Below are 12,966 nucleotides of genomic sequence, written 5' to 3'. Positions count from 1 at the left end.
AACAAGCTGACAGCAGACATTGTTTTGGTCTAGGTGCCTACAGTGCAGCACAGAAAAAGGTCAACAGTTCACTACACAGGTGCAGAGCAGCTGGTGAAGCCAACAGCTACAAGACCTAAAAAAATACTTCTTGTACATTTTGCACTTAGCCAGGACTCACAATATGTGTTACCGCTTTAGTCAGTGGCTTGAAAATTTAAAACCATACTGACCGACACTTGGAATACTGAACTATTCTCAAATTTTCACAGCAAGCTACACAAACAAAGCAAAGCAACAGACCCAGAGTTGGATTTGGCATTGCAAGATCTCGCTCCATTCAAAGTGTATGAAAAGTAAGATCAGGGAAGACTGAAATGCTAACATCTGATTCCTGCCTCAGGCTCAGACCACGTTTACATGTAGCCGGGTATTTACAAAAACTGATATTTTCCCCTCTCCGTTTTCAAAAATATCCTCGTTTACACGGACTCGCATGAAAACGCTGTTAACGTCATGCCAGCCAATGAGAATCCTGGAAAAAACATCAACAAATGACACGTGTAACTTCCAGTTAAGGCTGATTTATGGTTCCGCATTAAATCGACGCAGAGCCTACGGCGTAGGGTACGCGGAGACGCACACCGTACGGCGCGCATCGCCGCGTACCCTACGCCGTAGGCTCTGCCTCGATTTAACGCGGGACCATAATTCAGGCTTTACTTCCAAGACGGAACGAGAGTCTGAGAGAATTTAAAACAGGTAAAATAAAAGAAAATATTGACGGTGGCCAAACTAATTGTAAACACAGGTCGCACTCATGACGCTGCTGGTGACGTTTCTGTCGCATAATGTGACGTAAATCTCCGTTTTCCTCCGTTTTGTCTGTTTAGACGCAAACGTGAAAACAGAGTTTTTGAAAATCTCTACTTTGGCCGGAGTTTTCAGAAATGATCGTTTTTGGGGGCTTTGACCTCCGTTTTTGTGTAAACGAACGGCCAAAACGCATGAAAACGCCTCCGTTTTTGCCCCGTGTAAACAGGGCCTCAAAGTTCATACCTTCCAACAGAGTGCAAAATATCACCTGAAGAACATACAGTAGGAATCAGCCTGCATATGAAAGGTGTGCATATGTCCTCACCTAGCGACTCAGCTTTCCGGGTGTTGTTGGGTGTCTTCTTGCAGATGTAAGGCAGCGCAGACTCGCAGGAGAGGCTCTGCCAGTGGCTGTCGTAGGCCGAGTTGTAAACTCCACACTGCCTGTTGTCCTGTAGCGGGCTGGCAGGCAGAGCTGATGGGATCACAGTGATGGAACAACATTTTATAGTGTACCACATGCCCTAAACATCTGGGTTCCCTTTGCTACAGCCTCCACATGCATATACGATAAAGTGAAGGTATCACTAAAGAAAAAAAGACTGAAAACCTGTGAAATAGTCAAATAGTAAACTCTATTCACAGCTGCAGAGCTGAGGCTGGGGGCTTTTCGGGGATCTGTACCTGTGGTGAAATTCACCAGTGACAGAGGCGCTCCGTCAGACCACTGCCAACCGTGCCCGTCCTTTAGATGGTTCAGCCCGATCCACACCATCGCTCCGACACTTGCCAACCGATCTAGTCCAGATTACAAAAAGGAATGACGTTGAAGTCATAAACAAACTCACCTGGTGCCAAGTTAAAATAGGTAGGTGGTGAGATACGTTTGCATTTAGAGCCAAAATTATTCCTATTGGGTATTTACTCAGCTAATTGTAACATAAGAAAGAAACACCAACTATTTTTAGATATAGGCTTGCTGTTGGCCAAGAGAGTCATTGCATTGGCTTGGAAAGAGGTGGATAGACCAAGAAAAGGTAAATGGCTTTCTGAACTAACGGCAACTCTGCCCTTAGAAAAGATCACGTATACGATCAAGGGTAAGCAATATGTCTTTAATAACATCTGGGGCCCATTTAAAAACTTTCTTTCTAATAAAGACTTGTCTGGTTTGGTGGAAACACCTGGGGATGATCCATGAATAACCCTCTGCAGCTTCAAAAAGGTTTACTGTCTTGTGTTGAGTGATTGTTGTCAATTTATGTGCAGTGCAAACTTGTATGAGAAGTGTATGATTGGTTTTATTTCTACTCTCCCCATTTTCCCTTTTTTTTATTTTTTTTATTTTACTAACTACTTTATTGCTATATATTTCACTTACTCAAGCAATGTATAATTATTTCATTACGTATTGAATTCCTGTCTTTCGTTAGGTATTCATATTTATTATTTGTATTATTTGTTGTTTTGTTGTCACGATTTGGTTGTGAATTGAGGGCATGGGTTCTGCACAGTTTGGGGCAGATGTTTTGAGTCCCATGGGTTATATAGTGTGTATGTACTTTTATGTTTTGAAATAAATAAATATATTGTTGGAAAAAAAAATAGGTAGGTGGTAAACTGCTGATTGGTCTTACACGTCAAAATGGGTATTTTAAAATAATTTCACAAGACAGTGATCAAATGAATACAGCGTTATAGAGAAGTGTATCAAATAACCTAAAAAATAGGCAGCAAATCAGATAGTTTCACTCCAGCCCTCCGGTTGAGCCTGGTTCTTGTGTTCAGACTGTATGTGGTGTAGATGCAGTATGGGTGACTTATGCTACCTGAATTCAGGGGTTAAACTGCAATAAATATTTTCTGTACATGCATTTTTTAGTTTACCAGTGTAACTTATAACTAGGCTTGTTTTGCCACTAAAGGAAGGATTAATAATATGAAAGAAATCTAGACAGAAAGTTTTTTAATAGCTAAATAAAGCTGAAACTGATCCTACATTAGAAAAACATACAGTTTTGCAAAATACTCAATGACTTTCCAGAGCTCCGTAAGCCTGAAATAGTCACTTCCTCACAATCTTGAAAATTAAACATGTTACACAAGACACAAATAGCTTTAGTACATGTCCAACATTATGAAGAAAGGAGGTGCATCCTGGGAGCTAGTTCAGGTAGGCATCTTGAACAGTATGTTATTCTTGCTTTCACTGCTCTGCATAGTTTATTCCTATTATTCCATCTCACTCATAGCTTTATTTCAAGAGCAAGAGGTACTAATCTCTTCCGTGGTTCCGGATGTCCCGCCTAAGCCAGGTGCCACTCTCAAAACCCCAACTCTTTCACAGCTTTCACCTGTAGACTCAGATTCAGGAGGTTAGGTCATGTACGGGCCTAATAAATAGGGATTCATTGGATCAGAACTCCGACACTAAAACTAAAAAGTGTTTTAAAATTAAAGGGGAACTATTAAACAGGCCTTGAATGTCTTAAAAACAAGTTTTTGCTAAATAAATTAGAAATTCAGCCTCTGAGCCATGTCTGCAGCATCCCATTCTCTAACCTCATTATCTATGCAGGATTCTGAGTGGGCGGGGCTATGATAATGAGGCTCTGTGCTGATTGGCTGCCTGAATGACGCGATACACCGCTACGAAACAATGGTGGAAGCTCCGGCCAGCGGAGTTAGTTGTGTGCGTGGTTTCACGCATCGGAGGCCAAACTATGTAAATCGCATTTTCGTTACGTAACAAGAGGGAGCAGAATCTGAACGGCTCGTAGAAGCCACATCACATTGGACGGCTCATCCTGGCAGCTGTACAGACACTGCAGAATTTGGTTGCTTTCCTCCTTCTCCTGCTTTCCTCCTTCCTTCCTCCTTCACTTTATATATGTTAAAGCAAGAGAAAACGTGTTTTTCATAATAGGTCCCCTTTAAGAATGCATTTGAAGTCTTCACTGCCAGAACTGACTGAATTAAATCTATTTCTTTCACTTTTCTTTGCTCATCTCCACATTTAGCGTTGGGACTTCAAAATTGAAATAGAAAAAATGTAAACTTTTGATTATCTGTGAAAATAAGAGTTGAAAAATGTGTAATAAACAAACATTAAATAAGAGTTTTCTTGAAGTGATTACTATTGTGTCATTCTTGTTATATTGCCTGTAGCAGTTTGTATTGATACAAAAACAACATTTTGCCTCCCTACTTTCTCCTCCATCTGTCACTCCGTCGTCTCTCTGTCTCTTCGGTGTAAGTTAAAGAAAAGTCACAGAGGACGCTGATTTGCTCCGTCAAGTCATCTGCTTTAGAGCATGACTGCTGGCAATCAAACAGGAAATAAGGTCTTGTTCCTGTGGTTTTTGTTACGGTTTTATTCTGTGAGACTATGGTGCTTAAACAGAGCCAGAGTTAAAGAGAGCGGGCCAAGCGCATCGCATTTGCCAGCAGTAATGGAAAGCTGTTGCTCTGCCTTCCTTTCAAACTCAGAAAACTATTAAAGTGTGTGCAGTTGAAGGCATATAAAGGTCAGTGTCCCATCATGACAAAGGATATGTGTCTGGCCACAGCCCCAGAGTAAATGTAACCCCTGTTTGTGTTTTTTGTCAGATACCTACCTCTGATGTACCTGTACTCTGCCAGGCTGGTGATGCTGAGCAGGTTTCCACCTTGGGCCTGGCAGGTTGACAGCGCCTGACTCCAAGTAATGATGGTGTACAGGTTGAACTGGTAGCAAGCCTGCAGCTCCTGGTTTGATTCCCAGAAGTGCTCACAACTGGAGTCTAAGAGGAAACAAATGAGTTAACAACTCTTTAAGCTACAACCTATTTTCAATCCCCATCTGCTTCTCTGCAGAAGAACGGGTTAAACTGATAAAGACAGAGGTAAGAGAGCATTACTCATTGTTTGACATGAGCACAGGCCTCCTCAGGTCTCTGTATGGACTGCTGAAGTCATAAGAGGCTCAAACAGGTGGTGTCCGCACATGACAGACAGTGTGTTTAGTCGTAATTCTTTTTTTACTCTGATATTCATCAGTTTTACCTTTGACGGGGCAGAATCCCCATCTTTCAGCAATGTCATAGCGAGGGGTGGTAGAGCACCAGTGGAGATGGTCCTCGCGCCCCTCAGTTGTACACTCTGCATACCATTTGTTGTTGTAATTAAAGGGGAAAGCACAGGGCATACCGTGTGCGTTTCCTAACAATGTGTGGGTATCTGCAAGTGAAGCACACACACCATGATTCAACCTGAAAACTATTGAAAGCTTTGTGATGGTTTCAACACACTGCACTAACACAAATTGTTCCATACTGCTCAGTGAAAATGTGGATTAAAAAATTAAATTAAATTAGGCGTTCACCTTCATATGGATATGAGCAGGGACCTTCCTGAGGAGTGTTGTACCTTTTCCATTCATGGAAAATATTTTTCTTAACCACCACCAAACGTCCAGCTACAGTCACCTTCCACTGGGAAGCCCCGTACAGCATGTTTCCACGGCAACGCCACCACAGCATGGTGTGGGTCATGTCACACTCGAACATGCTGAGAGGCTGCGTCGTGTCTGAAATGTTGAGGCCCAGGCACATGCTGGTGCCCAAGTTGAAGAGGCGGTGATGAGAGACCCACTTCCACAACATGCGGCGCGTAGGGCGCTTGCAGTCCTCCAGCACCAGGTTGGAGCGATCCACCGTGATGCAGCGTTTCAGCGGCACGCTCTCCAGGATAAAAACACCCTTCCCTGGCGAGAAACGGATGAAAGAGAAGGAGAAGATCAGAGATGCAGACATGGAGGACTAGAGGAATCAGGACAGACATGAGGGAGTGATATAAATATCTGCAACAGTTAGAGAACAAATTGATCATGACAAGAGGACAGACTCATTTACTGCAAATTTACGTCAATTTTCCATTTACTGATGATGGTTTTTCACTAAACCTGAGCATTCTTCAACTATAATGAATTCTCAAGAAGACTTGGAAATGAGTGAAAGAATGTGTTGAACTGAAAACTGTAAGAAAAGAGAGTATGAATGCTCCTTTCAGCTCAGTGATGAAAAAAATCTGGAGAAACTCTGTCTCTCGTTGTCATGTCTGGATAATAGATCGGTAAAACAAAACCGTGTGTTACTTGTCCTCATTAAATAATTAACCTGCTTGAAATCATTTCAAGCTGTTACAAAGATTGTCTGAAAAAGATGTGGACATCCAGCAGGAGAGGGTGTGTGTGTGTTCTGACAAACGAAAGACTGAAACACTTTAATTTAAAATGAAAAACATGCTCATTTTGAATATGGTGCTCGCTACAGAAACATATTTACCACCACGTCTTCTTTTAACAATATTGTTCAAACATAATCATAAAAATATCCATTCTGGTTTGATTTATAAGAAAAAAAAACTTCTGGCACTCATCAGTTTGGGGCCCTCATTTTTCTTTCAAAAATGTTTTCAGTGGGTGACAGCATGAAACTGCAAGCAGGGCAGTTTAGCCCTTGAACGCTTTCATTATAGAGCTACGTTGTTGTCATACATGCAGATGTGGTTTGGTTTTGTTTTCTCAAAATGAGCAAGGCATCAGGGAGGCACCGTAAAATATGTCCCACCAAAATTTGTTTAAAACATTTGGTATAAATGGTCACTTTGCAGTAGTGGAAGTCACTAATGCCACGTTCACTAATGCACCCCTGCCATGGATGCTGGATAATAAGCCGTCTGCTGATGACATGGTGCGCTCCTCTCTGTCCCACACCTAACATCTATGATTCCAAAAATAACTTCATTCCTACTGGTCGGACAGTTTTCCACATCACCTCACTCCATCTCAAGAGAGCTCAGGCCCAGACAAGTTTCTGGATCTTATTTAGACCTTGAATTTCTGTTCGCTGTTTTCAGAAAAGTTAATGAAGTGAAGCAGTTTCCTGGACATAAATGTGTCTGCTTTCAATGCAGTTACTGGTCTTACTTTTTATCCCACATAAATACAAATTTATAAGGATTTTTAAAATACTTTTGTAAATATAGACCATGAAAACCTCTGATGATGAAATCTTTTTTTCCTTTTCAAATGATAGAACTTTTCAATTTGTTCCTGTTTGATCTTAGCGTTTTCACGGTGAGTTCCTCCTCATCCAGAAATAAACCTTTTGACTGACCTGCTACCAGAAGACCAAATTACTTTAGTTAAGAGATTGCAATGTAAGATTGCATTCTTTCACTGACCTTTTCTCTGTACTTTCAACAGATTTGACTATGTATACATGTGTATATACATATACATGCGTGTGTATATATACACAGCTTGGTCCAGAATTATTTTGTGGAGGAGATGGTCGTGTGACTACACCCCCAGTAGCAGGTTTTTAAGGGAAAAAGTACAAGAACAAACACAGCGGAGAAATTATGAACAAAATTAAAGAAAATACCGGAAATAAATGATGAGGCAAAGAAGATGTTGGTGACAAATTCTGAATGTTGGTTTCAATGCATTTTCAATCAACTGCCTAGCACTAGTAGCATACCACATGATCTCAATCAATGTGAATACAGATGATTTACAACAAGGTGCAAACCACTGGTAATATTCAACAACAGGAAAGGCATATTAAACTTCACATACTGTATTAAACATGGTGGAGGCAGTGTTGTGGGATGGGCATGTATGGCTGCTGATGAAACCGACTCACTTGTGTTCTATTGATAACAGAAGCAGCAAGATTAACTCTGAGATGTGAAGGACCATGATCTCTGCTCACATTCAGTCCAGTCTAAAAGTAACAGAACAATGCTTCACAGTGCCGATGGATAATCACCGTAATCATACTTTGAAAGTAGCTCAAAGCATTTTAAAAGGAAAGAAACTGAATATTCTTCAGTGGCCATTTCTCCTGACTGATCTCAACCCCAATTAGCAGTTGCTGAGGACAAGACTGAAGGCAAAAACGTGCCGAGGGGGCCAAAAACAACAACAGCTGAAGAAGTTTGCAGTGAAGGCATGGCAAAGCGCCTCCAGGGAGGAAGCTTGGTGAATCTGGTGATGTTCATGGGCTTCAGACTTCAGGCATTAGTAGGGTTGCCACCCGTCCCGTAAAATACAGAATTGTCCTTTATTTGAGAAAAAAATGTTTTGTCCCGTATTGAACTAATACGGGACGCGATTTGTCCTGTATTTTCATTAACGCCCCATAGACAAGTCTGTCACACACACATCAACACTAAATTTAGCAATAATGAACAAAATAAAACACAGGAAACATTAAGGCCAGCAAAATCTTTGTGGCGGGACAACAGGACCTGCTGCGCTCTGTATATTATAGTTGAATTATTGAAATAAGTTAACTTTTACACCATATTCTATTTGAATTATTGAAATAAATTAACTTTTACACCATATTCTAGTTGAATTATTGAAATAAATTAACTTTTACACTATTTTCTAGTTGAATGATTGAAATAAATTAACTTTTACACCATATTCTAGTTGAATTATTGAAATAAATTAACTTTTACACTATTTTCTAGTTGAATGATTGAAATAAATTAACTTTTACACCATATTCAAGTTGAATTATTTAAATAATTTAACTTTTACACCATATTCTTCACCTGTATCTATATTCTACATCCTGGCTGATGTGGACATACATAGAATAGGAGGATATTTCAGTTACTAGTATTGTTGGCTGTCTGTACAGTCATGCAAGTTCAATGCTATTAAAGCACTTTAAACTTTAAATCAAAGCATTTTGTTTTTTCATATAAAGTAAACACTTTTTTATGCAATTTAGAAGTTTTGGGGCTTTTTTTTGGCTCCTGCGCTGCTGAAATCGGGTGTCCCTTATTTCTATTTCTGAAAGGTGGCAACCCTAGGCATTAGTACTGTATACCCTTTCACAATAGCATGTGGACTATGAATGAGTTTCATTAATATAATCAGTTTAAGAGACTTTACAGTGCGGTTTCAAAAATCAGCATTGAAACTTTGTTTTTCATCTTCTTAGGCTTTGTCCTGTTATAGACACCAAACCACAACCAAACAAAGCCCTCTGTCGGTAATGTGAGCCTACTGTTGCGCTGATCCAGGGGCCGCAACAGGAAGCGCTCAGACTTCAAAGTAGTTTTGTTTCCCCGCAAGACTCCTCAAGGCTGATTTATGGTTCCACGTTACACCAACGCAGAGGTTACACCGTACTGTGGGCGTCGCCGCGTACCCTACGCCGTAGGCTCTGCGTCGATTTAACGCGGAACCTTAATTCAGGCTTCACAAGCGTGAACATCAGTCTCCCTCTCTCCTACACAGGCTAATATAAAGAGCACTTATATAATTGTATATGTGTGACAGCACAGCAAAGCCTCCAACCAAAAGGTCCAGGATTTCATTTTAATTCTAACATCATCTGGGTCTCTGGAAAGCGCCTATAGAGACAACTTCTGTTGTAATAGACGCTATATAAATAAAAGTGAATGGAATTGAATTGAATTAACAGATATCCGCAGCCAGTCGACTCATAACTTACTGTAAAACTCCCCGAGCTGCTTCTTTTCCAGGACTTCATCGTCCTCCTCGGTGACACACACGCAGCTTTTCGCCAGCAACACAGTTACACAAAAAACCAGCGCCGCGGCCGCGGCTGCAGCGTCGGGACGGCAGGACTTCAACATGTCCACAGCGGGATGGAGCGTCGAGGAGCAAGCAGAGTCCGGTCATTCCGAGGCTCCCCCGTCAAAAAGAGAGCATATTTTGGGCTCGTTGTCTTTTTTTTTCTCATAGAAAAAAGTTTGGTCGGGTTAGTTTTTCAGCGGGGAACCGGCGACGTCACGTCTGACGGAGGAGCTGCTGCTGTCCGCTGCGAGAGCCGCATTCCTGCCGCTCCGCGCTGTTTCCACTGGGAGAGAGCCAGAACCTAGGTTAGACTCACACCGGAGGGATCCAACAAACAAATGCACGGGGAAGAAAGGAAAACATTCCCTAAATTTGCACTGAAGATCCTCTTAATTTCTTGCAAACATTGAGGGAACCTTAAGGGGAACATCTACCCTCCATACTATCTGCAAGGGTCTTGGTCAAATAAAGTTCCTATACTTAAAAGAAACCAAACCATTCCTGACTAAGGAGAGCCACTCTTGAACCAATGCTCTCGTTTACATATAACCTCCTGGGAACTTTTTGTTATGGTTCCCAGAACTCCCCATTAGTTTCTGCCTGTTGGTTCAGTCACCAAACTTGAGAGCAGTCTCCTGTCCCTGTGCTCAAAGCCTGAGTTAAGACTAGGGGTGGGTATTGGGAAGGACCTAACGATACGATACGCATCACAATACTTGAGCCACGATACGATACAAATTGCGATATCCCGATTATGCAATATATCCCGATATATCGCGATATTCTACATAGTTCACCGAAAAATTTAAAAATGCATTACACATCTTAAAATCCAAGTTGTATATATGTACATCAGATGATAGTGATAATGCATTGGACAGACTGAGTCAAAACAATGTAATTCAAACTTTCCATTTTAATTATGCAACATATTTGCATGAAAAAACACACTGAAACACAATGAAAAGTGCAGTGTGTGCATTATTGTTAGATACAAAATACTAAAAATAAAATGCAGTGTCTCACCCACACTGAAATTGAAATCACAAAAATACAGTACAGCTACTTGCCCCTGACTTAAAATGACAAAAATAAAATGCAGTGTCTCACCCACACTGAAATCACAAAATAAAGTGCAGCTAGGGGTGGGCAAAAATATTGATACGGCAATATATCGCGATACATACATTGAATATCGATATCTTATCGGGAGACTATGTATCGCGATATATTGCCGTATCAATATTTTTGCCCACCCCTAGTTAAGACCTAGTTATTATCAGAAAGAAACCAGAGAGCAAGTCAAGTTAACAGTTCATCTGAGTTGAGCCTAAACCTAATGGCACAGTTATCAGCATTTTAAACACAAGCATAGTTCTTAAAATTCATTTGAAGCATCTTACATTCATGCATACACTCATAAAATGTACACTTTTCTGATTTCATGTTTACACTTTTTTAATGTTATTTATTTAATTGTACAAAGTAACTGGCAGTGATATTGATAACATCTCCATCACAAATCAACAATTTAACTGAAAGCCCAGCTGCACCACTTGACAATGGATCCTATGGACAAACTGTGTCGACTAACGTTGTGGAGTTAAAATCCAGCTCTAGCTCTGTACAGTTGCAGCCTGTGAAAAACGACAACACAAGTGAGTATCAACTGTAGTTCATCAGTCAAGCCCTCTCCAGAGAGAGTTTCCTCTACCTCTCTGCCCCTACTATAAACTCAACAAAGACATCATCGTAGCACTCATCTCTGGGAGAATTCTGGGTGACAAAGTTGGAAATTGACATCATCTCCTCCGTGGTTATTTTTCAGATGGAACGTAGCTGTGCACTTTTACTGCTGCACAAGAAATCATCCAGAGGAAAACAGAGACAGCTAGGGAGAGTTTCTCCAGCACCATTCATTTGTTCCTACATGTGGCATACATATGACAGTAAGTGATGGCATGTGGAAATGTACATCCGGCACAAAATTATTATTGATATTGATGTAACTAAGCCACATCACTGTCAAATTAGGTTAAATAAAACAATAACAACCTGAGGACTTCTCTCATTTATGAGTCCAAATGGTGCTAAATCATGAGTTCAAGTCCAAGTCTGAGTCATCGTGCTCAATTCTAAGTCAAGCTCAACTCATCCACAGTACTCAAGCCAGAGTCCTGGACTCGGGTATTACAAATCTGGGCCCTGCTAAGGCTACTGTATGTAAAGGTTTCCTCAGAAAACATTCCTGAAACATTCAGAGACATCTAACCATTAGGCTGCTTTCACAGTACAGGATTGTAAGCCTGCAAGTTGCCAAGTCTGCAGTCTGCTTGTGAGCAAATCAGCAAACTGTGAGTGGTGACCTGTCTGTACTCGACCATTATGTGTGACTCAAACACTGTCTTCCCAATAGCATACTTTCATGAATAGACTCAAACACAGCATACACTATTGACTGGCATGTAGAGAATACTGTCCCAATGTATAAGTATGGTTGTGTTCTTACCAGAAAATGATGATCATAATCTTTCTTCTTCGGGTGCTTTCCCCAAGTTACTGCCATGTTACAGCCAACATTTTCCTTTTCATCTATTTTAAATATCAAACAAAATTAACGCAGTTTCCTTTGTTATGAATGTAATGTCTCCTTTTTCTCCATAACTGATTAAAGTTGCTCTGTTAAAGGTGCAGAAAACTGACTAATGTGGTCGTTTTAATAAAAAACAGCAAACGTGTCATGCAGCTTCTGATGAGTCAACATGATGCCGACGGTGGAGTCTGTAGGTCTCCAGCGTTCCACACTTAATTTTCTCAACATTTTTACGGAACCATCCGGGTAATTGCAGTGCACTTCACGAAGACAGAATATTAAATGTGAACACACTGATTGCACCCAAAACAGCAATTGTAAGTACGCGATTAGGAACATAGCCCTAAATGTGCCTCCACACTGCAAGGTTTTGGGCTGTCACCGATGTAAAATAGGTGTCAGAAAAGCATCCTGGAAATATCTTTCACTGTACGTCCAAATGTCCCATCTCGTACAATGTGATTGTTTGTTTATGCAGGCTTGGTCATATGCTGGTTAACCCACTACTTACCCCGAGCTCCCTTCAAAACCAGCATCCCAACTGGCCTCTTCTTCCAAATCCTGACGTTCTCCTTTGCCACTTATTTTTAAAGTATTGTGAGGAAACAAAAGGTACTACAGAGCTGTTCATTTTCACATTTTCACGATTGCTGACAAATGACTGATATTCAGACAGTCGACTATTTGTAGCCATCAGGTGAATCTCTGTTCCAGCTACAGCCAATGAAACAGTAAGAAATGCTCTTTTATTGTCAAGTTTGAGGGTTGTTCACTAAAAGTTACATTTCCTTGAACATTCAGGAGCATTCGCTGAGGAAATCTTCAGAGAACACTTGCAGGAACTGTCAAGAGACCTTCTGGGAACCAAGAAAGAATATTACGAGGAGGTTTTTAAGTAAAAGAAAACATTGCAGAAATATTTAGTGAATATTATTGTTATTATTATTTTTTGTGGGAGGACACATGAAACTTG

At 40.7% G+C, this 12,966-nt stretch overlaps 1 protein-coding gene across 1 annotated transcript in view; it reads right to left on the bottom strand.

Moving 5' to 3' along the window:
* pla2r1 (phospholipase A2 receptor 1) overlaps positions 1 to 9,776 on the bottom strand; it is a 33,437-nt gene extending 23,661 nt beyond the window's left edge. The window contains exons 1-6 of the mRNA XM_061740996.1: positions 9,315 to 9,776; positions 5,159 to 5,539; positions 4,840 to 5,013; positions 4,413 to 4,577; positions 1,480 to 1,593; positions 1,121 to 1,270 (exon numbers count right to left, since the gene is read on the bottom strand). Of these exons, the coding sequence (XP_061596980.1) occupies positions 1,121 to 1,270; positions 1,480 to 1,593; positions 4,413 to 4,577; positions 4,840 to 5,013; positions 5,159 to 5,539; positions 9,315 to 9,459 (1,129 nt within the window). The 5' untranslated portion in view covers positions 9,460 to 9,776. The remainder of the gene's footprint in view (positions 1 to 1,120; positions 1,271 to 1,479; positions 1,594 to 4,412; positions 4,578 to 4,839; positions 5,014 to 5,158; positions 5,540 to 9,314) is intronic.
* Positions 9,777 to 12,966: the final 3,190 nt, after the last annotated feature.

Source organism: Cololabis saira, chromosome 2 (genome assembly GCF_033807715.1).
Source record: "Cololabis saira isolate AMF1-May2022 chromosome 2, fColSai1.1, whole genome shotgun sequence".
Classification (NCBI taxonomy): domain Eukaryota; kingdom Metazoa; phylum Chordata; class Actinopteri; order Beloniformes; family Belonidae; genus Cololabis; species Cololabis saira.
Note: the sequence above shows the minus strand (reverse complement) of the source record. Positions and strands in the feature narration are given on the sequence as shown.